The 26357-nt window shown below is 35.2% G+C and overlaps 1 protein-coding gene and 1 pseudogene across 2 annotated transcripts; one reads left to right on the forward strand and one right to left on the reverse strand.

Annotated features, from left to right (window-relative positions):
* Positions 1-2737: 2737 nt before the first annotated feature.
* On the forward strand, positions 2738-7244 carry LOC113851117 (annotated as a pseudogene).
* Positions 7245-9231: 1987 nt separating this feature from the next.
* Positions 9232-14513, reverse strand: LOC113849159 (UTP:RNA uridylyltransferase 1). 2 transcript variants are annotated; one of them, XM_027478850.1, is made up of 7 exons: positions 13172-14477; positions 13025-13093; positions 12571-12942; positions 11078-11301; positions 10833-10896; positions 10053-10249; positions 9249-9657 (listed from the first exon to the last, which is right to left on the reverse strand). In XM_027478850.1, exons 1-7 carry the CDS (start codon positions 14354-14356, stop codon positions 9447-9449), a joined length of 2322 nt encoding a protein of 773 aa, XP_027334651.1. In that variant the 5' UTR covers positions 14357-14477; the 3' UTR covers positions 9249-9446. The 2 variants fall into 2 exon arrangements, with proteins under 2 accessions (XP_027334652.1, XP_027334651.1); XM_027478851.1 differs by lacking the exon at positions 13025-13093 and having other exon boundaries at positions 9232-9657; positions 13172-14513.
* Positions 14514-26357: the final 11844 nt, after the last annotated feature.

The raw sequence follows: 26357 nt of genomic DNA on the forward strand, positions 1-26357 counted from the left end.
TGGAGCCACACACTCTTTTATTGCGGACATTTGTGTGAGAAACTTAGGGTTACTAGTGAGCGATCTAGGATGTGAATTAGTAGTATCGACACCTACTCTGAGTTCGATCAAGACTTTGACAGTTTGCGCTAGGTGTCCCATAGTAATTGAGGGACGAAAGTACAAAGTAAATCTTATTTGTATCTCGATGTTAGAGTTAGATGTAATCCTGGGTATGGATTGACTAATTGCCAATCTTGTGCTAATTAATTGTGGCCTGAGGTGTTTAATCTTTCCAGAGCAGCAAGGCTGTGTTAAATTAATTTCTAGTCATCAACTAGAAACATCCTTGGGTGAGGAAGTATCTTATTTTGTTTTGTTGGGTGTTATGAATGCAGAAATTGAGCAAAGCCTTCAGTTAATACCAGTAGTACGGGAATTCTCTGAGATCTTTTCAGAGGATATTCCTGGAATACCTCCACATAGGAAGTGGAGTTTGTTGTAGATTTGATTCCTGGAGCTGAGCCAGTGACTGTATCTGGTGTCGAAAGAAATAATGAAGCTTAATGAGCAGATTGAGGATCTAATGTGAAAACAAATGATTAGGGCGAGTGTATCGCCTTGGGGAACACCTGTTCTCTTGGTGAAAAAGAAGGACGAAAGTTTTAGATTATGTGTTGAATATCGCAAGTTGAATAAGTTGACAATTAAGAATAAGTACCCGTTGTCGCGAATCGATGATTTGATGGATCAGCTGAGTAGTGCTAAGGTATTCTCTAAGATTGATTTGAAGTCTAGGTACCATCAGATTTGAGTGAAAGATGAAGATATTCCTAAGACTACTTTTTGCACTAGATATGGCTATTATGAGTATATAGTGATGCCCTTTGGAGTCACAAATACTCCAGTTGTGTTTATGGATTACATAAATTGGATCTTTAGACCTTTTTTGGATCGGTTTGTGGTAGTCTTTATTGATAATATTTTGATTTATTCTAGTTTGTCAGAGGAACATACAGAGCATTTGAGGACTATACTTAGTGTTTTAAGAGAGAAACAGTTGTATGCTAAATTGTCTAAGTATGAGTTTTAGCTAGAGGAAATGAAGTTTCTTGGTCATGTTATTTCAGCTAAGGGAATTGCAGTTGATCCTTCCAAAGTTGAAGCAGTGTTACAGTGGGAAAGGCCGAAGATAGCCACAGAGATTCGTAGTTTTGTGGACCTAGCAGGTTACTATCGGAGATTTATAGAAGGATTTGCGAAGATAGCTGCACCATTAACACGGTTAACTCGCCGTGATCAACCCTTTGTATAAACTGAGGAATGTGAACAAAGCTTTAATGAGTTGAAGCAGAGACTAACTTCCTCGCCGGTGTTGATTCTTCCTGATACTAGTCAATCGTTTGAGGTGTACTGTGATGCTTCTCATCAGGGATTGTGATGTATGTTGATGCAAGATAAGAGAGTGGTAGCTTATGCATCTCGCAAATTGCAAACTCATGAGCGACATTACCCGATTCATGACCTTGAGTTAGCTGCTGTAGTCTTTGCTCTGAAGGTGTGGCGACACTATTTTTATGGAGCTCAGTTTGATGTGTATAGTGATCACAAGAGTCTGACGTATTTGTTTGATCAACGAAAGTTAAATATGAGGCAGAGGCGTTGGGTAGAATTCCTTAAGGATTATGATTTTCAGGTCCAATACCATCTAGGAAAAGCTAACGTGGTGGCCGATGCATTAAGTAGGAATGTAGTTCAAACATTCTTCTTAAGAGTTAGTGAAACTCTTTTGGTAGAACAATTCCGAGACCTGAACATACATGTGGACTTATCACCTGAAAAGATTAGTTGCGGCCGAATTGTGGTGACTAACAATTTCTTACAAGAAATTAAAGACAAACAACTGTGGAATCTGATGTTATGTCAGATTGTATTTCTCTTGGAGACAGATAAGACAAAGGGTTTTAGTAAAGGTGCTGATGGTATTCTCAGATGCCAAGGTCAAGTTTGTGTCCCTAGGGATGCTGAATTAAAGAGAGCAATTCTAGAAGAAGGACATAAGGGTAGTCTCAACATTCATCCTGGTGTTACTAAGATGTATCAAGATTTAAAGCAGATGTTTTAGTGGCCTAGCATGAAGCAAGAGATAGTTGAGTTTGTTAAAGCCTGTTTAACTTGTCAGAAAGCAAAGGCAGAACACCAGAGCCCTCCAAGAGAGTTGCAGACAATAGAAATTCCAGAGTGAAAGTGGGACCATGTGACTATAGATTTTGTATCCCATCTAGTTAGAACAGTTAAAAATCATGATGTCGTGTGGGTCATAGTTGATCAGGAGTGCACATTTCTTGCTAATTAACATGACCTTTAACTTGGAGAAATTAGCAGAATTGTACATCAGAGAGATTGTCAGGTTACATGGAGTGGTATTATCTCTGATAGAGATTCTCGATTCACTTCTCAGTTTTGGCAGAGTTTCCAAGAAACTATGGGCACATAGTTGGGGTTGAGTTTTGCATATCATCCGCAGACAGATGGTCAATCTGAACGTACTATTCAGAGCTTAGAAGACTTGTTGCAAACTTGTATTGTGGAGCAGAGGAATAATTAGGAGGATATGCTTCCTTTGGTAGAATTCACTTATAATAATAGCTACCATTCGAGTATAGATAAGGCACCATTTGAGGCTCTGTATGGCAGAAGGTGTACAACCCCTATCTGTTGGTTCTAAGATGGAGTACATTTGATGATTGAGCCTAAAATGCTGCAAGAAACTAAGGAGAAAGTTGAACTTATTAGAGAAAAGCTGAGAGCTACTCAGAGTCAACAGAAATCTTATGCTGACCGACACAGAAGATCTCTAGAATTTGATGTTGGTGATCACATATTCTTAAGAGTATCACGCACTACAGGTGTGGGGCGAGCCTTAAGAGCTAAGAAGTTAACACCTAAGTTTATAGGACAGTATCAGATCTTACATCGTAGAGGATCAGTAGCCTATGAATTAGCGCTACCACCTCAGTTGTTAGGACTATATAATGTTTTCCATGTGTTGTAGCTAAGAAAGTATGTTCCTGATTCGTCTCATGTAATCGAGTCTGATGTTGTAGAGTTACGAAATGATTTGTCTGTGGAGGTCCCAACTGCTTGTATTGAGAATACTAGAGTTAAGGAACTTAAAGGCAAATTTATTCGATTAGTAAAGGTTGTTTGGGACCCAGTAACTGGAGATGCTACATGAGAGTTGTACCATCATCTTTTCTCTGAGCGATGAAATTTTTTAGGACGAAAATTTATTTTTAAGGGGAGAATTGTCAGGCTTGTAATTTATTATTGAGTAATCTATAATATTTCATACTTGTTAAATGTTAATTGAAGGATTATTTGGTATTGAAATAGATTTAGATGGAGTTTGAAATTATTTTTTCTTTTTTAAAAATTGAACAGTTTCGGTGAACAGTGACGTACCATGATGTCATCAATGATGTCACATACGCGTACAGTGCATGTACATTACGCGTGAATAGTTTTCTGAACAGTTTTTTCGGCGTAAACAGTGTTTCCGACGGTAAATAGTAATTTCGGTGGTGAACAGTAAATTTCAAAAATTTTCTATAAAAAGGGGGGCTTCACACAAATTTTTCATTTCTTCACTCCTATCTAAGGTTCTCAAAGGTTTCAAGGCAATATACTACCATTTTCTCTCATATTAAACCCTTCTAACTTAGATTTCTATCCAGATCTGTGATTTTGCGTCCGTTCTAAGGGATTTGAAGTAAGTTTCTTTAAGTTTAAAGCTAGATTCATTGTTTGTTTCTCTTCTCCTTCTCATTCTCATAGAAGTTCATGGTGTTTTTAGGAGATACTTCGTTCTAAAGTCAAATCTTCGGTGAATCTTGCGATAAAACAAGTAATATTCGGTAGATGTGGAGTGAGTCACTGTTCTAAGGTAAGGAGAGCTTACTTTAACCTATGAACTATATTTTGAACCGTTTAATATGCTATTTCAAGATATTTTGATATGATTTTGTTAGATCTATTGAATAAAGGCTATTTCTAAGCTGTAACTACTGTTAATTGATTAAAATGCTGAGATTTTGACTGATCTATCATAAACTTGTCTTAGTTGAGTTGTTAAAACAATTTTAGCAGTGCTGCATCATGCCGAGATATATGTTTTGCATAATTATAAAGCCGAGTTGCATGTTTAGATGGATAGACGTATAACGGTAAGTTCATGTTGAGCTGTTGTGTTGTGCTGTTTGAATCCAGATATTGGAATGGGTCGCTCTCAGACCGGCTAAGTTCCTTCTGGATTACTTAGGTTATGAAACCAGTTGAAAATCGTTTTCATGCTATGCATTAGATGGGCTGGTAATGTATGGGGCTATTGCTGTGAGTAATGTTTTGCTCTATATATACAATTTTATTTTATTTTTGTAAGTTCACCCTTGCATTTCAGTCTATGTCGTTGTGTGCGTGTGTAATGCGATAACCATATAGTGGTACGTGAGCAGATGTAGCAAATGTTGTATCTATTTCACAAGCTGAGGGGCCAGTGGAGAAATGTTAGAAACTGGAATCGAGTAATTTTGCATCAAAGTCCTTTTTTCTTATATTTTAATATCTCATTTAGAGGGAGCTACGTAGTATAATTTTGTGTATTTTGAATATTATGAACTAAATGTAATATTATGTTGTTCTATTGGATATTTGTTGTAAGAAACTTTATTTTATTTTGAATGAGAAGTGAATTTTATATTTATATTCTTTATTATTTATCTATCTTAAATAAGTATGTGGTGTAGAAACAATGTTCTCAGTTTCTTATAAAAGGGATTGTGACATATTACACTCAAACACACCTCATTTCCATCACCATTTCATCATAATTAACACATTTCATCACACATTATGCCCAATGTCAATCACGTTATAATTGACACAAACTTTCTATCTCAATCTCACTACAATCGAATTATTTTCGTGGAAACACACATTTCCTTACATTCTAATCATTCACATTCCAATATCTAGTAGCATAAACGAAGTTTAAGCAAAAATATAGGGTAGAGTGCTCACTTACCTCAGAATGAAGACCCACAACAGTAATCAACAATGAAAATGCTTTCCACACGAATTTTCGTTCTAAATACATGAAAAACTCTATGAGAAACTGAGAAAATGAAGGAAAGGGACAAAAATGAAAATCCTAACCTATAAAACTCATCTCTAATCGTCCAAAGCACAACTACAATCTTCAAACTTGCACTCAAACGACTTTGGAAGTAGTTTAATTGGTGAAATAGGATTGAAAATTGAGAGAATCGAAAGAGGGATGAAGAGAAAGAGTAGAAAATGAGTTTGCCGAACCCTAACCCCCTTAAATAGACAAATACCTTAGGAGTCACTACACTTTCGCTGCAGCAAAAATCTCAGAAGAATCTGCCCTCTGATTTCTGCATAATCTTGCTACAGCGAGACTGTACCCAGAAATGCACCATCTTCTGTTACTCCCTCGCTCTCCTCGCTGCAGCGAGAATGCAACATATTCATACCCTACGGCTAGGGCTTTCTCTCTACACGTCACCACACATATACACATATATTCACATCATTATATACATAAATTACACATTCATAAAGAACTTCACAATTTATATTAATATTCAAAATACTATTACAAAATTTGAGGCATGACACAAGCTACCCAAATAGGTCAAGTTAGGCTGAAAATAAAGCTTTTAATAGATAACAAGTCAAGCTCAGGCTCAATAATTATGTTACAGGTCGAGCCTATTTAGAGTGAAACCTGGCCTGTCTTAAACTTTTTCCATCCCAGGTTTGAGGATGATTTAATTTTTGTTAGCATAATTTTAACTTAAATGAAAATAAAAGTATTAGAATAAACGTTAATATATTATTTCATTAATATTAAAGATATAAATTATTGATATATTAAATATTAGTTTAATACATAATCTTATAATATTTTAATTTTCATTGGACAAATGTTATACCAATAGAAGTCAAGAGTAAAACAATAATTTTAAAATTATATTATATTATATTATATATATATATATATATATATATATATATATATATATATTCTACATACTTCGTAATTCTAAAATTAAAATGCTGGCTTGATGTTGAGGCAGCTAGTAATGATTGATTTGAAAGTAAGGTTAATTATAGAATAATTGAAAAATCAAGAGATCCTAGTTCCAAAAAGAAATCTAATATTACTAGATTTAAACATATAAAGCAAAACTACAAAAGTCTAAATATGTATTCATAATCTTACATGATTTAGAATTACTTAACAATTGAAGTAATGACACACGATCTGGATGTAGGCTTAAGTTTTTCAACAAATATTTACAGAAGAAAAAATAAGTAAAGATAAAATAAATTTTGTTTTATAAATTAATATCAACTTGTGTTCTTTTATTTATTCTTTTTAAAGTTTTTCTATTTAATTTCTTTAAAACATGATATATGAATTAATTTTAATTTATAAAATACTTATTCATATTACTTTTTTACTTTCTTCTCTCTGTAAGTACTTCTTTAAAACAGTACTAGTATCAATACACAGACATGTGAATCTGAATTGCTATTTAGTATTTATTAATTCAATTTATTTGCAAAAATTTTATCTTTACCTAACATGCTATCAATGGTAGCTACGCCTTTATTTTGAAAGCATTAATGATAAGCATATAATATGTTGATGTTTCAGTTAACTGGAAAGAAAGTTGGAATTGTTGGTTTGGGAAAGATTGGCATAGAAGTGGCACATAGGCTTGAAGCATTTGGTTGCATAATATCATACAACTCTAGGAACAAAAAAACACTTGTTCATTACCCTTTCTATTCTAGTGTTGTTGAACTTGCCTCTAACAACAATGTGCTTGTTCTGTGTTGTGCTCTAAACAACCAAACGAAGTACATAATAAACAGAGAAGTCATGTTGGCACTGGGAAAAGAAGGGGTTATTGTGAATGTGGCAAGAGAGGCTTTGATAGAAGAAAAGGAATTGTTAAGGTGTTTGATGGAAGGGGAAATTGGAGGTGCTGGTTTGGATGTGTTTGAGAATGAACCACATGTTTCTCAAGAGTTCTTTTCGTTGGATAATGTAGTCCTATCACCACATGTAGGTTTTTCCACTTTAGAGTCTTAACATGGAAATTTCCCAACTTGTGGGGCTCAATTTGGAAGCTTTTTTCTCAAATAGGCCTCTGATTACTCCAGTCGTGTAGTTGTGATGGTTATTTTTGTCACATTTCTATTAATCCAATTTCAACCATACATCTTGTTCATGCTGATTGTCAATAATGATGCACTCCTAGAATTTTAAAATTTGCATAAAGCTGTGTGTTCTCTTGTAAACAATTTGGTAAGCTTTTTTGGTTGTTGTTTTAGTAGTGATTTGGTGTCATTTTAAGGTGCAACTATATACTAGTAGTAGTAGGCAAGAATTTATAGGTATTCTAATGCTCAAGTTAGAATTTGTAGCAATAAAATATGGTAGGAATAAATCACATATTTCATGTAGTGATGTTGACTAGTTATGTTGGCTCATATGCGAGTGACACATCTAAAATATTGTAATGAACTTTAGTAGTGTACAAGTCAATAGGACATAATTGCAATAAGTTCTGAGCGCTGAGAGCAAGCAAGCGTTCATGGAACATTGAATATGCATGCATATGTGGCTTAATTGACCTTAGAATAAAGGTCTAACCTAATTCAATATGCTACTAGTATTGCGAAATTGTAGTTGAAAAGTCTTCCGAGTGTTGTTGATAAATTAAAATTTAGCTATTTTATGGCAATTAAAACTCATGTTGAGGAAAGTTTGGTTGGATGAAGATATGATAGCTATTTTATTTATAGGTTAAAAGATACTTTTATTATACACACACAAAATTGCAAAATATGATAATTATTTTTGTATATATCTTCAACTAAAATTATTTTCTTATAACTCATGTCAATCTTAACAATAACTTATATTGTCTGGATTACAAAAAATAAAATTTCAATTTTGATTAAATAACAACTCTACAAGAATTACTAAAGGAGATTTTTCTCTCTGTAAAGTATTTTTTATACTCACAACCATGAGTTAAATTTAAATTAGTATGTTTAAGAAAAACGACCATTTATTAATTTTGCCAAATTTTATTAGTATGGATGTATATTAGATAAAGAAGTAACAACCTTTTTTTTTTCTCCCACTTTAATCTATTGCCAAACACATAATTTCCCTCCAGTTTGCTATTTTAAATATGAGGGCATCGTTACATTAAATTTGGGGAAAATTCAAGATGAAGTCTACAGTAAATTAGTAATAAATAGTAAAAATTAAAGAAAAATGGTAAATATTAGGGCATTAATGAATCAAAAATAAAAATATAAAAATACACCCAATCCCATGTATTTTAATGCATTCTAATATGATTTCTAATAAAAACACACACTCATCATTGACTCCTTAATCAGTACCATGAGAGCACCGCTTAGCAACACCGAAAATTGAAAAAAAATTTCATCACTTTTAAATTATAGTGTACTAATGCTCTATATTATCGTCACCATTATATTTTAGTATGAAACTGATGAAAGGCCATGGACAGCTATGCATCGGACAGAAAATAAAGTATAATATGTAATTTGCGAGGGAAGTGGTGTTCAAGCTTAGCATTTTTTGTGTCGCTTAGAATAAAAACTTACGAAAACCATAGAAATGGTGTTGCTTTCTGTTATTATCTTCATCAGCCATCGGTACGATAAGTTCTAGGAAAAAGGCTTGGAGTAGTGACAAAGAAGAATCATGGAGTTAGGAGAACTAAGACTCGTACATTGTGTCTAAATATATAAAAGTATAATTAGTGGTGTGAACTTCGAATATTTTACATTCCAAAATTTGAAAATTGTGATCATTATTTTATGAGAGCTTTCAATCTATGCCATGAAACACCAAAGTGGTTATTTTAAGCATAACCGTCTGCACCTCAATTTAAGGAGGGAATTAGGACTTGAAAAGAAAAAGAAAAGCAAATTTTTATAGTTAGCAACTTGGCCAAGACACCAACACTCCAAAATGCAAGCCATAAGACAAATTTCACTTTCAATTCCATTCCCTAACCAGTGCCTTAAAATCGTTGGTTAAAAAGACCCTAAAAAGTTAACCCCTGACTAGAAGAGCATAAAAATTATTGACTAACCAATTAAATACCTTGGAAGCTGGTTCAGCGCAACAGTAAATTCTTGTCATTCGAAATTCGAATAAAATATCAAGTAGGCCAAAAAGTTCTTTACATTGAGATGGCATATTTAAAGCCCTAATAAATACACTTATAAACATGAGACTAAGTTAATATACGAAATGTGGCAAAAGAAGCTTTACAAGCTGTGTCCATCACCTCACCTATAAATCTATATTCAAAACTAGTGAATCAACTAGGAACATAAGGCTCAAAAAGTTTAATACATGGACTTGGATCATACTGCATAATATCTGCAGCACGTTCAAACTCTTCCCTGAGAACTTTGATGCTATGTTTGTCTACCACTCGACCCAGATCATGAGATATTTCAAAAGGATCCTCTATACATATTAAATGTCGATCATTACCAATCCTCCTTGTCCAGTCCTTCTCTCGCTTGCTACACCAAAAAGGGCCTTCATATCATAATATATATAATTGAAAGAACAAAATAATGGGAAATAAGAAACTTCAAATTTATTAGCTATAAAACAAAATTTGCTTTTTTTTTCATATGTTCAACATCACTACTATCAATAATGTAAACCTAAGCAAGAGAAAAGGCAATAGTCTGCATCAGGAAAACTTCAGTGTGACTCCACCCCCTCCCTATTAGCTTATTAACAATTGATGCTAGATATGACCAAGTACATTAGTTATATACCCCATGTAAGAAAACGACAACCAATTTTTAACCATAAAAAAAAAACAGAAAACAAGAGTGACCAATTAATGATGGAAGCATATAAGAAGGAAACTGAAAAAAAAAAATATTACAGTACCGTGTTCCCTTACCTGATTATGCTTCCGGTACGTACAGATATAACAGTATTTGCATAATCATGACAATATGCCCAATAATAGAAAAATCCCCACACGAGTTGAGCAATTGTTTCCTTGTTATGGACCCCAAAATCACAAAGTTTTTCAACTTGATCAAAGTAAGTACAATCAATGTCATCCACAGTAACAGAATATGTTGCCTCCATCTCCTATATAGAAAAAAAAAAATAGTATTTAATCATTAAATAAATGTATTAAATTACAAAATTAGCTGTATGATGTATAAACATGATTCGGGTGACACTTGATGGCATGCTTAATGAGGAAGAATTAACTATCTTTGCTTTGAATACTGGAAAAAAAGTTATTTTATTCACAAAATTAGCCATGGTAAACATGAAAGCATACTACCAGACATAGAACCAAAAGTGAAAATTTCTTTACAATTTTGGCATTTTGCTTTTGCAAAACTTACATACATGACTCATACATAGATGAAGTGGTTTGGTCAGAGTAAAAATTATTTTCCAAGAAGAACTTTTGGGCCTTGCCATAGCACAAATTTAAAGTGTTTTTCCAGCCCATTGCATGTAAAGGGAAAGAAACCTAGCACTCTTGGCTAATTTAATTTTCACTTTCTATGGAACATGGAAACACTAACCATTGTGTTCAGGTCAAAATGAAGAGTACTTCTGAAATATAAATAGCATAAACAATGACATTCTAGTAGAAAGGCTACATCCAGGTATATCCCGCATGGTGGAATAAAAGAATGAAAACTCAAGTGCACACCTGTAAGCATGGAAGGATAGCAGGTCTTCGAAGTTGTAAAAAATGAATGCACATCAATACATACCTGAAATTAGAATTACACAAATTACATTTAGGGAACAATATTTTGTCACCAGTTACTGCACTTCAACAGTTTGATCATGCCAATCATTTTGATAAAAATTAACATAATAACTTAAATTAAATTAAATAGAGGGTAAAGCATAATCTTTTTTAACAAGAATAGCAACAGAAGCTAAACTTACGCATAGCTAGATAAGGTCCCATGGTAAGTTTCATTGACTCCTCTTGACTTTGCCCAATGTTTAATAATAAAAGCCAGCTGACGTAACCTTGCATCTATGCGTGCATAATCCCGAAGAAGCTTTGTATTCACAACAGCTAGGAGATTGTTAATGCAGATGTCGCAAGAGATTCCTGTCACTGGATCCATGAGCTTTACTATAGGAACCCGTGCTCGTGTCAATGCCTACAAATAAACTCAAATTAAGAAACCCACAAATTAAAAACTATTAAAGACTGCAAAAGCACCACATTATATCCAACATCTATGCCAAAATAACATAATAAAGTCAGATTCCCTTCAATAACCCTCTTTTTATACAGAAATTTAAAGGAAACTTTTTTCTGTAGATTTTCATGATAAATACATAATCAAGTGACCTTGTTAGGTTTTGTAATGCTCAGCTAATGACAACATTAAAGTTAGAGAAGTTACTTTATTGGATATGCAAAGAGGCTAGCTAGCAAGCTTTCCTTACTGGATGGCCCTTCTTGTTTTTCCACATGTTCATATTTTTTTCTTACTTCAACAGTTCAACTAAGATATCCTATTACAGCATTTATATATACTGAGACATGCTGTGGGGACAATTCGCACAGCACTTCAACTTACAACCCTAGTACATTGTCAGTTTTTCTCTATCCACATTTCTCACTCACCCAAATCCTAGATTTCTGTATCAAGACTTTCTTATAATGAAAATTGACAAAAGAGAAGCCTCCCCAAAGTCAACTTCCTTGCCACCTTCAACCTTTCATCACTTTGAGCAGCAATGAAGTAGATAGTAGTATTGGACAATTATACTCCACAAGCAGGAAGATAATTGACAGAAATTTACAGTGTATAATTATGTGCACATATGCTCTCATTACCTCCACAAAATTATTAAGGGAGCGTTAGGAAGAGATTGCAGTCAACATAGAAAGATAACTTCTGACTCATACAATCTTTTTAGCTTATTTAAAGAAGATAAAAACTTACCAAAATAAACTGTTTTTGACTTATTCTAATAAAATTCATCGTAAAACTTATGGCATATGCACTTGTATGAAAAAAAATAATAAATTATTGAATAAGTGTTTGATCAATATGTATACCCAAAACACAGTTTAAGTCACATATGCTGTTGCCTGTGAAGTATTCGGTTAATAATGAATAACAAAAATCCAAGCAAGGCATTGTAATATTAAATGTTTACCAAATAGAGATTGTCTTTCCATCATATAGGACAAAATTCAAGGTCAATCTACCCCTGGCAACTTTTTCAATTTTTGCTCATACTAGACAAAAATCATTACATCTCCTTCATGAAAATTTCTTAGTAGGTTTATACAAGCAACAGCTGTTTAGGGAAGCAGTTTTGAACTTTTCTTGATATATGTAAATACATGAAAATGAATCAAAACCCCCAAGATATATGATAGCAATATAAAGACAGCATAGCAATCTTCTCACCTGCACATTCTGTAGATTGTCCGATTGCAAAATATCTGCCAATTTCATTATAATCTTGGATTTGTCCAAGTCAGCTTCCTCAATGGCAAGGCAAACATCAATGTCACTTTTAGAAACACCAAATGAATTAGCACATGATCCATAGAGATAAAGCTTAGCTGTTGGCCATTCCTTGCTAACTAATTTCTCCAAAACCGCTAATAATTGCTTTTGCTTCAGCTTTTCTTCTTCAGGAGGTATTAGAGACTCATATATCGCAAGGAAAGGAACATTAAGAATATCTATGTCCCTTCGACACATCATCTGTCTTTTATACATTCTTGCCCGCTGGCTTAGAAGATGCTGTCCTCTTGAATCTGACGATCTAGCATCCTGATAATAAAATGCTGTAAGCAACCCTCATATTTTAAGAATCCTTGTTTTAACTAAGAAAACAAACGAATACCATATGAACCTTACAATTCAATGATTGAAAGCTAACTGTAAAACACAATAGTCTATCTTGGTTCTTCAACAAGCAGTCCTTCAAACAAATTTAAAATATAAAACAAGAAAAAACATCATAGTAGTATCATCAAGAACGACAAGCATAAGTAATTACCTTCTCCCGAGCACCACGGCGTTGCCTCGAGATATTCTTGTCATCGGACTCATCCTCAAGCAACAAGGAATCGGCTAACTGCTCCTCAAGGACACCAACATCAGCACCACGAATAGCCTCCATTCTTGATCGACCACCACCCTTATGCTTATCTCCAACCCCATCTTCAACAATGCCAATCTCATTAACCGAATGAAGATTACTCCCAGTGGGTGGACCAGGGTGGTCAAGCTGATCAGGAAGCCCCATTTCACGAACGACATTGCCTCTTGCATTGCTCCTTTCACCAGACACCATTCTCACACTTTCCCTCTTAGCATACAAATTCACATTCCTAACACCCGTTTCACCAGAACCAACAACACCAACCCTATCCTCACCAATCTCCGAACGCTTTCTACCCCAATGACCCTTCCCCCTAGTCATGTTTCCAAACCCCGGCGGAACCCTACTTGGCTCAGGGGATGATGACCCAATAGCCCTAAAGTTCCCAAGACCCCTTCTTTCTTTGTCAAAATCATCATGATTACCATGAAGAACCAAATTCCCAGTCGAATTCGAATTGGGACTAGCCTTGGGGTCCACATGCAAGTTCCTATCGAACCCGTTGTGGCTTCTGTTGAACTTCAAATTGAGCAACGAGTCCCTATTGGGAGAAACTTCAGATGCAGTATAAGCAACAGTGGGTAAAGAACCGAACTTTAACTTCAGCTCTTGCTGCTTCTGCTGCTGAACAAAAGCGTCGACCCTATTGTTGCTATTGTCGTTTTCTTCAATTGGAAACCCTAATTTTCGCAGATCGTGAGTGAGGCTAACGGCGTTAGAAACGGGAATTGAGGTGGAAGGGTAGTGGGTTGCGGGTACCCGAGGAGCGGGAAACGGGTTATGGGGCAACCCGAAAAAGTTTGGAGGGTAAGGTGAAGAAGAGAGAGTGTGAGACCATGGAGGAAGTTGATGATGTTGATGTTGATGTTGATGCTGATGATGATGAAGAAGATGATCGGCACCATTGATTGGCCAAGAAGAAGCGGCGACGGGAATCGTGGGGCCTACGACAGCGACGGCGGGATCTATCGCCGGAGATTGTGGCGGCGGCTGTGGGTGGTGGTTTGGTCCTTGAATAAGAGAGAGGAGGAACTCACCACCGTTTGCCGGCGGCGGCAAGTCACCTCCACCGCCGTTCATGGAGATGGGTGACGGCGGCGAAGTGGTTGAAGTGACAGTTACTTTGGGAGTGAAGGGAAGAAAAGAGGTTTGTTTGTGTTAGACAGAGAGAGAGAGAGAGAGAGACTTAGAAGAGAAGTTTGGGAATTTGGTGGGTTGTGACTCACTTCGTTAAGTCGAAAAAAATTTGCATTGAATTTATTTAAACAGTGTAATTTTGTTTTTGATTTTTTTTAATCTTTAATTGCTAATCCTTATCTTATCTTGTTGGTACGTGATAAACGATGTGTTAAGGAAACTTTAAATTGTACTGGTTAATGAATACTTAACGTATTATTAATTGATTACAAATATTTTAAGAATATTAAGTGATTTTAATATATTAAGAATATTAATTAATATTCGGTTTTATTTGAGGATGATACATTTAACATTAAGAATTGTAAATATTAATATTTTTACCTTTTTTTTATTATTTTATTTATGATAAGATGATTTCTAATGTTGAGTTATTGATAAAGTAATATTGGCTTAACAAAATTTTTTAAATCAACGGAAATCTTATATAAATAATAAAAGATCTTTTCTTGTACAATTTCTATCATTTGATTATACTTTAAAAAAAAACTTTTATTATTTATAATTTTGATTCTACAACCTGACCATTGTTTGGTTTGAATTTAACTAGAGCATATTAATAACTAAAAAATATACGCTGTTATTATATTGTAGATTCTTATATTATTAAATTTTAAAAAATATATTTATAATATTTTTAATCAATTTATCATTAAAATAAGATTGTTACAAGACCTGATGCAATGAAATTTTCACTGTGAGGATTCAAATTCAAATGCTAAGGTACAGTTCTTTACATCCTCCTTCTTACTCTCTACAGTTGTTAAAGATTTTGGAAAACATTATTCTCTTATCTTTCTTAATGTGTGCCATGTATATATGTATTTTTGTGTGTGTATGTGTGCAAATACAACAATTTATTTTAATTATCTGTTTAATTAATAAATATAATTAAATTATTTTATAGATTCGTCATATCTTATTTTTTATTATAAAATTTTATTTTATAGAAAATATTTTTGAAATAAAACAAAATAAAATAATAACAAGCACCTAACTTACTAATTTAATACACATCAAATATTAAAAAATGACATAAATTTTTTTTTTATTATCATCTTATTTTATTTTACTTTTATATCTATTATTTTATGTTTTATCATGTTCTATAAACGAATAAAAAAAAATTTACCATATGTTGATCATAATATGACTTTAGTCAAAGTATAATAAGCAAAACGTTTATTATAGATTCCCTCGTTTAGTAGTAAGAATTATAATCATTTTTGTACCCTTAACTATACTCATTCATTGATTTTTATTCAGATTTTTTATCCATTCTAAGTGTGTGCATTCACTTAACCTAAGTAGTGACAAGAAAAGCTTATATATGTATTAGTACCATAAATAGAAAGTGATATATCCAACTTTACATTATTGTTATCAAAATAATGAGAATATTAATGCAACATGTCTATAAAAATATTACCACACATGCAGTTTGTTCTTTTTATTTATATCCATTTAAATATAAACATGTGTATTTTATACGATATGTCATTATTATTATTATTATTATCCTAACGAAATCACATCTTATATCTGTTACATATTCTACGTGGTTTTAAGTCATACATATTTTACAACTCTTTTTTTTCTTCTTATTATTCTAGCAAATATACATGAAAGAGAAAGACAATGAGATCGTATTGCTAAGGCAAAATTCCTATAACACATACATACAAAACATGTATTATTTAATGTAACACCAATCAATCCGGTTGAGTATATTAATTTTATTAATTCCAGATATTTTTCTATAAAAAATAAAATGGAGCATATTTTTTCTTTTATACTTTTCTTTCATTAATATCATTAAATATACAAATTACTAATTATACCATTTAATATCATATATATTTTTGAAATAAAAATTATATTTATAAAAAACATAACAAAATTAATTACTTTTCTTAATCTGATAATTTTATTTTATTTTTTTTTATAAAAAGGACTGGAGAGGGTATTTCATTAAAACAATAATTTACCAAAGAACATAAGCATGTCATAACACAGTCCATCACAAATTAAATAAGTCTAAAATATTTTCTTAAGATTTTTATATAAAATAATTAATTATTCCATAATTACTATAAGCTTTTACGATTAATTAATTTGAAATTCTATGTTCGCATTTCAGATAATATCCCGTAGAATACATTAATCCTCGAGAAATCACAAAGTCATAATGCATAATAACATAATCAATCTGGAGTGATTACTTCTAGCAATTTATACTCTAACTAATCTTAATTAACCTAAGTGCAAGTATTATTAGTAATGCTTTGCAAGTTTAATTCTTTAGTGGATTTTCTTTATGTGTGTGCATAAGGTTTTTGTCTTGTATGAAATATATAATAAAATTAATATTCTATATTTTTTTTATTAATTGAAGATTTCATTACTACATAAATCTTACTTTTATTTTTACAAATCTTTTGGGAGGATAGGACTTAGCGAACAATTATAGTTTATCATAAAAACTATTCTCATCTCATGTTTATTTGTTGCCGCCTTAAGATAGGCAAAATAAGTTGACATTTTTAATGATAAAAAATTGTTTTTGTATAATTAATTTGTATAATAAAAATAGTTAACACGATAAAAAAATAAATAAAAAATATATTATACAAATGTAAATAATTAATTTTATCTAAGTCTCTATTCTAAAATAATAAATAAGAATAATAAAATAAAATTTTAAATTTTAAAAATTCAAAAATAAAAAATAATGAATAAAATATTTGGAAAGTTGGGAGTAGATAAAATAATGAATAAAAATTGACCAAAAAAATTCAAAAATTAAAGATAATGCCGTAGATTTTTTGAGAAGTTAGATGAATAGATAAGATGGTAGATAAAAACTGATTGAATGATTATCAGAAAACAAAAGATGGAGGAGATAGTGAATTGTTTTTAATTGAATTAAATTATCATTGAAAGTAAATATAAATAAGAGAGAGGTGTTCCCTAAAGGAGAAAAAAAATTAAGAAGGAAAGAGGACAAGTTTGGAGAAATTCTAAGAAAAAAATTTATCATTCTGAAAGTAAATATTTTTAGAGAAAACATCATTAAAGAGATTGAGAGAGAAAAAAAACACAATTAAAAGCTTAAAGAAGTAATAATAATAATAATAATAATAATAATAATAATAATAATAATAGAAAGCAAATTTTAGTGAACAAGCAAGAGTACTTGACAAAAACACAATAACTAACATCTTTTATCTTTTTAGTCTTTTGAGCATATAATTGTTCTTACTTTGTGTTTTGACTTTTTTTTATACCCTTTTTTTTATTTTCTTTTGATTTTTTTTAAGCACAATAAAAAATCTTAAACCCTAACAAAATACATCAAATAATGTTTTTTCTATCTCTCTACTCTTTTGATTTTGTAATTTTTCTTACATTTTATTTTGATATTTCTTTTACACCTTCCTTTGTATTCTCTTTTGTTTATTTTTTAAGCATAATAACAAACCTTAAACTTAAATTCTTTCTATTTTTTTTATTGTGTGATTTTTTTTACATGGTCTTTTTATATTTTTTCATACCCTTGTTCTTATCATCTGTTGGATCTTTTTCTTAGTACAATAAAATATAAAGAATTTCCCTTTTTCTAAAAATAAAATTGAGAAAAAAATAAAATTATTTTAAGAAAAAAATAAAATTCTTTTTTTAGATATGCATTCTAGAATTTGTCATTGTATTTTATCTCATTGTTGCCTTTTTTTTTTTAATCTTTACATCTTTATTTTTAGATGTGCATTATAGAATGGGTTCATGCTCCTTCTTAATTTATCTTTATTTTGATAATAATAAATGATAGTTGAATCTTAATGAATGATGTTCAACTTAATCATATGATAAAATATTTTTGGTTTTAAATATTTGTATAGAAAATACTAAAAATAAATTTTTTTCGTATTTTCACTATTTCTTATATAAATATTGAAAAACAGAAAAAATAAAATTATAATTTTATAATTAAAAATAAGAAAAAAAATGCCAAACCTGCCCAACACTCCAAAATAAAGTTTCAATTAAAAAACCATTCTTCACAAAGCTCACTTCTCCAATAACAAGAGACGGTTTAAGGGAAATCACCCAATCAAAAAAGGATAAACAATACTCATAAATCCTGCCTCTAACCCATATCAATGATCACAAGTGAATCAACTCTATTTCCCTGTCAAAGTCTTAACATAATATTTTGAAAAAGAAAATATCAATTTTAATCATTAGAGTCGAAAATAAGTAATTAAAAATGACAAAATTTTATTAAAAAAATTAGCATCTTAATAACATAAAAATATAATAAATATTATGAGTTTCAATGAAAAAAAAAAAACACTGGTTAACAGAACTGTTCCTTCCTGAGAAACGACTATCTTCAACCTCTGATCTGACGTCCTTCTGACAATTGTTGATGTGGGAGGGTACCTGCAAAAGGCACTCCGATGTTGAAGTCAGGATTCGGCTCAGAGCAATAAATGGTATTCAATAATAAAGAGTCAACCCCTTACCTGCTCTTTCTTTTATAGATACTGTAATGGGCTAATGGGCCTGAGTCAACTTTGACTTTTGGCCCTTTTCATGGTTTGGATAAAATTCTAATTATTATTTATCTTTGAATCTTAGAGGTACTGATTTAGACTAACCGAATAGGTATTCAGTTTCCTTTCTTCTATATGTAGGGTCCATCAGTTCCCCTATCCAGTACACTAGTCCCCCAAGCCTGAAGAGGTACGATTTGAGGGCTTTAAATTAGGGGAACAGTTGAACGAGGGGGGATTTCGGCGTAGTGGGAAATGCTGAGGATGGTATTCGGTTTGACGAACGGAAGGGAATATCGAGGAGGGTATTCGGTTCGATAAGTGATCAAGAATACCTAGGGGGATATTCGGTTTAATCAGTGAACAAGAATACCGAGGGAGGTATTCGGTTCGATCAGTGATTAAGAATACCGAAGGGGTATTCGGTTTGATCAGTGATAGGGAATGTCGAGGGGTATTCGGTTTGATCCTTGAAAGGAATACCGAAGGGATATTCGGTTTTCAATAAAGTCAATGTAATCCGAAGAATTTAGTAAATGAATAATAATAAAAATTTATATAATAAATAATAAAAAATGGAAATGGATTCTTCTAGAATGTCAAGTACTTTTTAGGGTTTTCTCGATATGTGTACGTGAAACGAAAGGGTACTCGATCTTCACCGCTCAATCTAGGACAAATCTGTCGGTTGGAGAGGGATGTGACCTTTCATATGTCCGAGGGCCCTCTATAAATATGTGGTGGTCCAGGTGCTTTGTTCTCTACTTTGTCTCTATACCGAGAAGTATATACTATTGCTGCAAACCGAAGGGTACTCAATCTTTGTTTTTCAAACCGACTACTGTGAGGTACGCTTCGTTCTTTCCCTTTTTTATCATGGCCGGATCCTTAGAATGGGAAGACTCGTTGTCCGAGTCGTCCATGCCGACTAGTGTCGATAGTCAACATGCTGAGAAAACCGGAGTGGGGGTAGCATTTGGTTCAGGACCTAGTAGGGATGATGAAAGCGTAGAAATTTGCGTTAGGGAGTGCAATGACGAAGCCGAATCGTCAGAGTCCACCAATTCTGATTCTTCTGAACCCTTACCGAGCATGAGCCCCCCTAGGGAGAGACCAGTACTTCCCCCTTGTACTATTCCTGGATACGAGTGGGTGCACGGTGAGGTAGCTGCCTACTTTTCTCGGTATAGGAGAAATAAGGATCTCCAATCTTTTGTTGACCATGTGGACATTTCATTGTGGGAGCCGTCCGATCCCTACCCCATATTCATTAATCCTTGTCGCGGGGACGAAACCGAAGACCCTGAGTTTGTTTTTTGAGGGGGTGCCGGGATGGCCAGCACCTTCTTCATGTACGAGTATATGTTTAGAGAGCTAGGTATAAAATTGCCCTTTAATGATTTTCAATTGGGGGTGTTGCGAGTTTTAAATGTAGCGCTGACACAACTCCATCCGAATGGGTGGGCGGCTATTCAAGCTTTTAGAGTACTTTGTAAATTTCATTATATTGAACCTAGCGTAGGATTATTTCTTCATTTTTTTTGTACTCGTCCATCGGACCTGGCCAGATGGGTATCCTTAATAAGGCAACCAAACTTGCCTTTGTTCAAGCCTTATGCTTTGTCTTTTAAGGGTTTTAAAACCAATTTCTTCAAAGTAACCGTCCATCCTGTAGGTAGAAATTTTTTCTTTGATAGTGAAAATAATCCTCTTTTTCCTTTCCACTGGACCCGGGTGCCTCGCCGGTACGACTGGATTCCCGAGGATATGTTGTCGGCTAGGGAATTAGCGGCATTGGAATATTTAAAGTCTCTTCCCCGAGACCTTCCTGCCCGACATATACTTTTAGTATTAAAATCTCCTTAACCTTGCCTGGACATGGATGGTATGTTACGTGATTGTGGTTTTATTTTTGGGTTAAATGATATTAATTTGACTGGCTGCTTTTTATTGTAGGTTTAATGGCTCAGCGTGGTGTTCATGTGCCGACATATCGAAAAACTTTGAAATCCAGGGCACCTGAGAACACGCCCACCGAAGAGCATCGACATCCTCAACTGAACCATATTCCTGTTGCGACCAAGCCGCAACCTTCTCCCCGAGACCTTGTTATTGTCGAAAACCAACCGAAAAACGGAAAGACAAGGGGAAGGAGAAAGAGAAGAGCAAAGAGGCGAACAGAGAGAAGAAAAGAAAGCACTCTCATTCAAGAAGGCCGAGCGGCTCAGATGGTAGCCGTCATCAAGGCCGGGGTGAGCTGGCCTCTGGCGCTGCGAGTTCCTCGAATAGTATCTTCCCTCCTTTCTTTCTAACCGACGCCTTCCTCAACCAAGGTGTTCATGCTGGCCGAGCAGTTGCTCCTGACCTGCTGTCGGACGCAGGAAAGGAAGCGGTTAGCAACCTTGAGATTGAGTCCGTGTGGAAATACTTCTCAGAGTTTCAAATCTGAGCTATGATGATGCTCTGACGATTGGCTCTGGAGCCCACACGGGAGATGAGGAAGGTTCAAAACGAGTATGCTGCCGCTCAGCAAACCCTTGCAGAAAATGAGGAGATTCGACAAAATCTGGCCAAAACAAATAAGGCTTTGGAAGCCGAGGTTATTCAATATAAAGAATATTATCATATAGTGGAAAACCGGCTCCAAGCTACTAAACAAGAATTGAAGGCAAGGGAAGAGGAAATGGAAGCTTGGAAGGTAAAGTCTGTAGGATTGGAGGAGTCCTTGAGGGCCAAATCTGTTGAGATGGAGGAGGCAGTGGCTGCTGAAAGGCACAGGGCGGATGGTGAAATGAAAGCTTTTGCCGACAAGTGTTCAGCTCAAGTGGCTATTGAACACGTGCCGGGTTTTAATTATGCCGTTTGCCAGTGCTATGGTTTTTGCCAAGTGCCTCCTGACTTCCAGTTCGATCTTACTAGAGATTTTTTCGACGGTTGGTTCTTACCATACAATGACGTAGATGAAGATTTAGAGCCTGACGCCGAAGCCCCTCCAAGAAAAAATATAAGCGACGATGCTGCAGCCCCTGATGTAGAGGCGGCCGGTCCTGATACCTCTCACCCAGGGAATTTAGTTTAATTTCTGTTCTATTCATGGACCGATAGTGCCCCAATTTTTGTAATCTTTTTGACAGAAATAGAAATTCTAACTGGTGTCATTCTCACTTTTGCTAAAGAAGTTGACCATTTTTCCTGCTACATAACGGTATTCGTTCTAATAGCTTCTTCGTTAAGCCGGGTAGGGGTAGTTAAATAAATTTAATCGACTAAGTGCCATTTAAAATATCAGTAACGCTCCATTCTTATCCGAGTAAGGGTAATCGGTCCGGGAAAATTCAACCTTAAACAGGGAAATATAATTGATTCATCCTTAACCGAGTGGGGGTACTCAGGAGGGAAATAATTCATCTTTAACCGAGTGGGGTACTCGGGAGGTAAATAATTGATTCATCCTTAACCGAGTGGGGGTACTCGGGAGGGAAATAATTCAACCTTAGCCAAGCGATACTTGGGAGGAAAATATAATTGATTCATCCTTAACCGAGTGGGTGTACTCGGGAGGGAAATATAATATAGTTGATTCATCCTTAACCGAGTGGGTGTACTCGGGAGGGAAATATAATTGATTCATCCTTAACCGAGTGGACTCGGGAGGGAAATATAATTGATTCATCCTTAACCGAGTGGGTGTACTCGGGAGGGAAATAATATAATTGATTCATCCTTAACCGAGTGGGTGTACTCGGGAGGGAAATATAATTGATTCATCCTTAACCGAGTGGACTCGGGAGGGAAATATAATTGATTCATCCTTAACCGAGTGGGTGTACTCGGGAGGGAAATAATATAATTGATTCATCCTTAACCGAGTGGGTGTACTCGGGAGGGAAATATAATTGATTCATCATTAACCGAGTGGGTGTACTCGGGAGGGAAATAATATAATTGATTCATCCTTAACCGAGTGGGTGTACTCGAGAGGGAAATAATATAGTTGATTCATCCTTAACCGAGTGGGGGTACTCGGGAGGGAAATAATTCAATGATGCTTGGAAGATATTCAGTGCATAAAAACCGTATAGGCCAAAAAGAAGAATTTTATTGGTAAGGTGCCTCGTTAAAAACCTTCTCAGGAAAATTCCTTTTCACTTTCTTTTAAGAGGATAAAACCTGGGATAGGAAAAGAGTACACCTGTGTATGCATTACAAGGCTTAACTATAATAATGTTTCAAATGTGTGACATTCCAGGTCCTCGGTATTAGCTTTCCTTCCAATGTTTCCAACTTGTATGCTCTGTTATTTAATCTTGTTGTTACCCGAAAGGGGCCTTCCCAGTTAACTGCCAGCTTTCCTTCTCGCCGATCTTTGCGTGCATCTCCGGTTACTCGCCATACTAGGTCGTCTTTATAAAATTGTCGTGGACTGACTTTGGAGTTGAATTTTCTAGCCATCATTCTTCTACTAGCCTCGGTCATAATGGCAGCGTGATCACGTATTTCATCTATTAAGTCCAGGTTGACGGCCAGAGCCTCTTCATTAGCCGATTCCTCGAAATTCTCCCTGCGAAATGTGGGTTCCCCAATTTCTATTAGCACCATGGCATCAGTATCATAGGTAAGCCGAAAGGGAGTTTCCTTTGTTGTGGTTTACGGTGTGCACCGATAAGCCCATAATATCTTAGGCAGTTTCTCTGCCCACTCTCCTTTTACCGAACCTAACCTTCTTTTCAATTCATGTAAAATCACTTTGTTTACGGCCTCGGCCTGGCCATTAGTCTGAGGATGTTCCACAGATGTAACTCTGTGTTTGATATGCAAGCCTTCCAGAAACTCATTGAACCGACGATCTGTAAATTGAAGCCCATTATCTGTAATTAGTGCATGGGGGAGGCCGAACCGTGTAATGATGTTTTTCCAAGTGAACTTTTACACGTTGTTGGCCGTGATGGTGGCTAGGGGTTCGGCCTCAATCCATTTGGTGAAATAATCCACGGCGACGAGGAGAAATTTACATTGCCCTTTTGCTAAAGGGAAAGGACCGAGGAGGTCCATTCCCCAAATAGCAAAGGGCCAGAGAGAGCTAATGTGGCGAAGAGTATCGGCGTGCTGGTGCAGGTGAGGACCGTGCTGTTGACATGGAATGCATTTTTTTACAAACAAATGACAGTCTTAAGTTATTGTTGGCCAGTAGTATCCGGCTCTGAGTACTTTTGCTGCCATAGTTCGTCCACCCGAATGGGTACCACAAATACCTTCATGGATTTCTCTCATGACGTAGTTAGCTTGATCGTCGTCTAGGCATTTAAGCATGGGTGTTGAAACTCCTCTTCGATACAATTCTCTGCCGAGAAGAAGGTATTTGGCTGCATGTACTTTTATTTTCTTAGTTGAAGCTATATCCTCTGGTAAGCTGCCGTCAGTGAGGTACTGGATGAGTGGGGTCATCCAATTATAGGTTGATTTTTCTATGTCCATGCATTCTTATTTGGCGACACTAGGTTGGATGATTTGTTGGTGAGCCACGCTCTGCAACTGCCCTGGTTTTCGTTGGCTAGCCAGCTTAGCTAGCCTGTCGGCTCGTGCATTCATGTTTCTTGGTGTGTATCGTATACATACCTCCTCAAACTCGGCTTTTATTTTCTTGAATTCCTGGTAATATTTAAGCATGACCGAGTCCCTTATCTGATATGTATCCTTAACTTGTTCGGTTACAATTTTTGAATCACTCCAAGCAGTAACGCGTTTAACTCCCATCTCCTTTGCTAGCCTGAGACTGGCGAGTAAGGCTTCATATTCGGCTTGATTGTTGGATGCCTTAAATCCAAACCGGATAGACTGTTCAATGGCGAATGCATTTGGTCCTTCAAGAATAACCCCAGCTCCACTGCCTAATTGATTTGATGATCCATCAACGTGCAAATTTCACATGTCTGAAGTGGTATTATGTTGTATAGTGAACTCATTGATGAAGTCGGCTAACACCTGGGCTTTAAGGGGGAGTCGGTTTTCAAAATGGATATCAAATTGAGACAATTCAATTATCCACGCCACCAACCGGCCAGCCAACTCTGGTTTCCTCAAAATTTTGGCCATCGGACAATCTGTACGTACCACCATCTGATGGCTCTGAAAGTAGTGTCTTAACCGACGAGCTGTGTGGACTAAGACAAGTACTACTTTCTCCATTAATTGATACCGTGATTCGGGACCTTGGAGTGTCCTGCTAACGAAATGTACAGGATTCGGTTCAGGTATTTCTTGAAGTAAAACTGAACTGATGGCGTGATCGGACACGGCCAAATAAACAACCATTTCCTGATTTGGTTTTGGTTTAATTAACACAGGTGGCGTCGCTAGCACATGTTTGTATTGTACAAAGGCGTCCTCGCATTCATTGGACCAAGCGAATTTTTGGGATTTCTTCAATAATTCACTGAAAGGCCGAGACCTTTCTACCATTATTGGCAAGAATCTAGCAAGGGCTGCAATTCGCCCGGCCAGTCGTTGAACGTCCTTGATATTTCGAGGACTGGGCATGTCAATGATGGCTTTACATTTGTCGGAGTTTGCCTCAATCCCCCTTTCAGACAACATGAAACCCAAGAATTTACCGCCAACTACACCAAATTTACATTTTTCAGGATTGAACCTCATACCATGCTTTCTGGCTTCGCCGAATACTTCCTCTAAGTGGTCAAGATGTTCCTTTAATGCGAGGGATTTAATTACCATGTCGTCCACATACACCTCCATGCATTTACCCACTTGTTTTTCAAAAATTTTGTTCATGAGTCGTTGGTATGTTGCTCCTGCATTCTTCAAACCGAACGGCATCACTTTATAGCAAAAATTTTCAAAATTTGTGATGAATGCTGTTTTTTCCTCATCCGAGGATTACATTCGTATTTGATTATACCCAGAGTAAGCATCCAAAAAACTCAGTATTTTGTGACCGGCTGCACCATCGACCAAGGTATCTATGTTTGGTAGGGGGTATGCGTCTTTTGGGCATGCTTTATTGAGGTCCGTGAAGTCCGTGCACATTCGCCATTTGCTGTTGGCTTTTTTAACCATGACGACGTTGGCTAACCATGTTGAATACCTGACTTCTCGGATAAAGCCAGCCTGTATTAGTTTGCTGGTTTCTTCTTTTACTGCCTTCGCTCTATCACCACCAATTTTTCTCTTCTTTTGAGCTACCGGCTTGGCCCCTTTGTAGACCGATAAGTGGTGACAAAGAAATGATGGATCAATGCCAGGCATATCCGAGGCTGTCCAAGCAAACAAATCGGCGTTGTCTAACAACATCCCTTGGAGGATTTGCTTTT

This window comes from Abrus precatorius, unplaced genomic scaffold, assembly GCF_003935025.1.
Source record: "Abrus precatorius isolate BTA unplaced genomic scaffold, Abrus_2018 Scaffold9, whole genome shotgun sequence".
NCBI lineage: Eukaryota > Viridiplantae > Streptophyta > Magnoliopsida > Fabales > Fabaceae > Abrus > Abrus precatorius.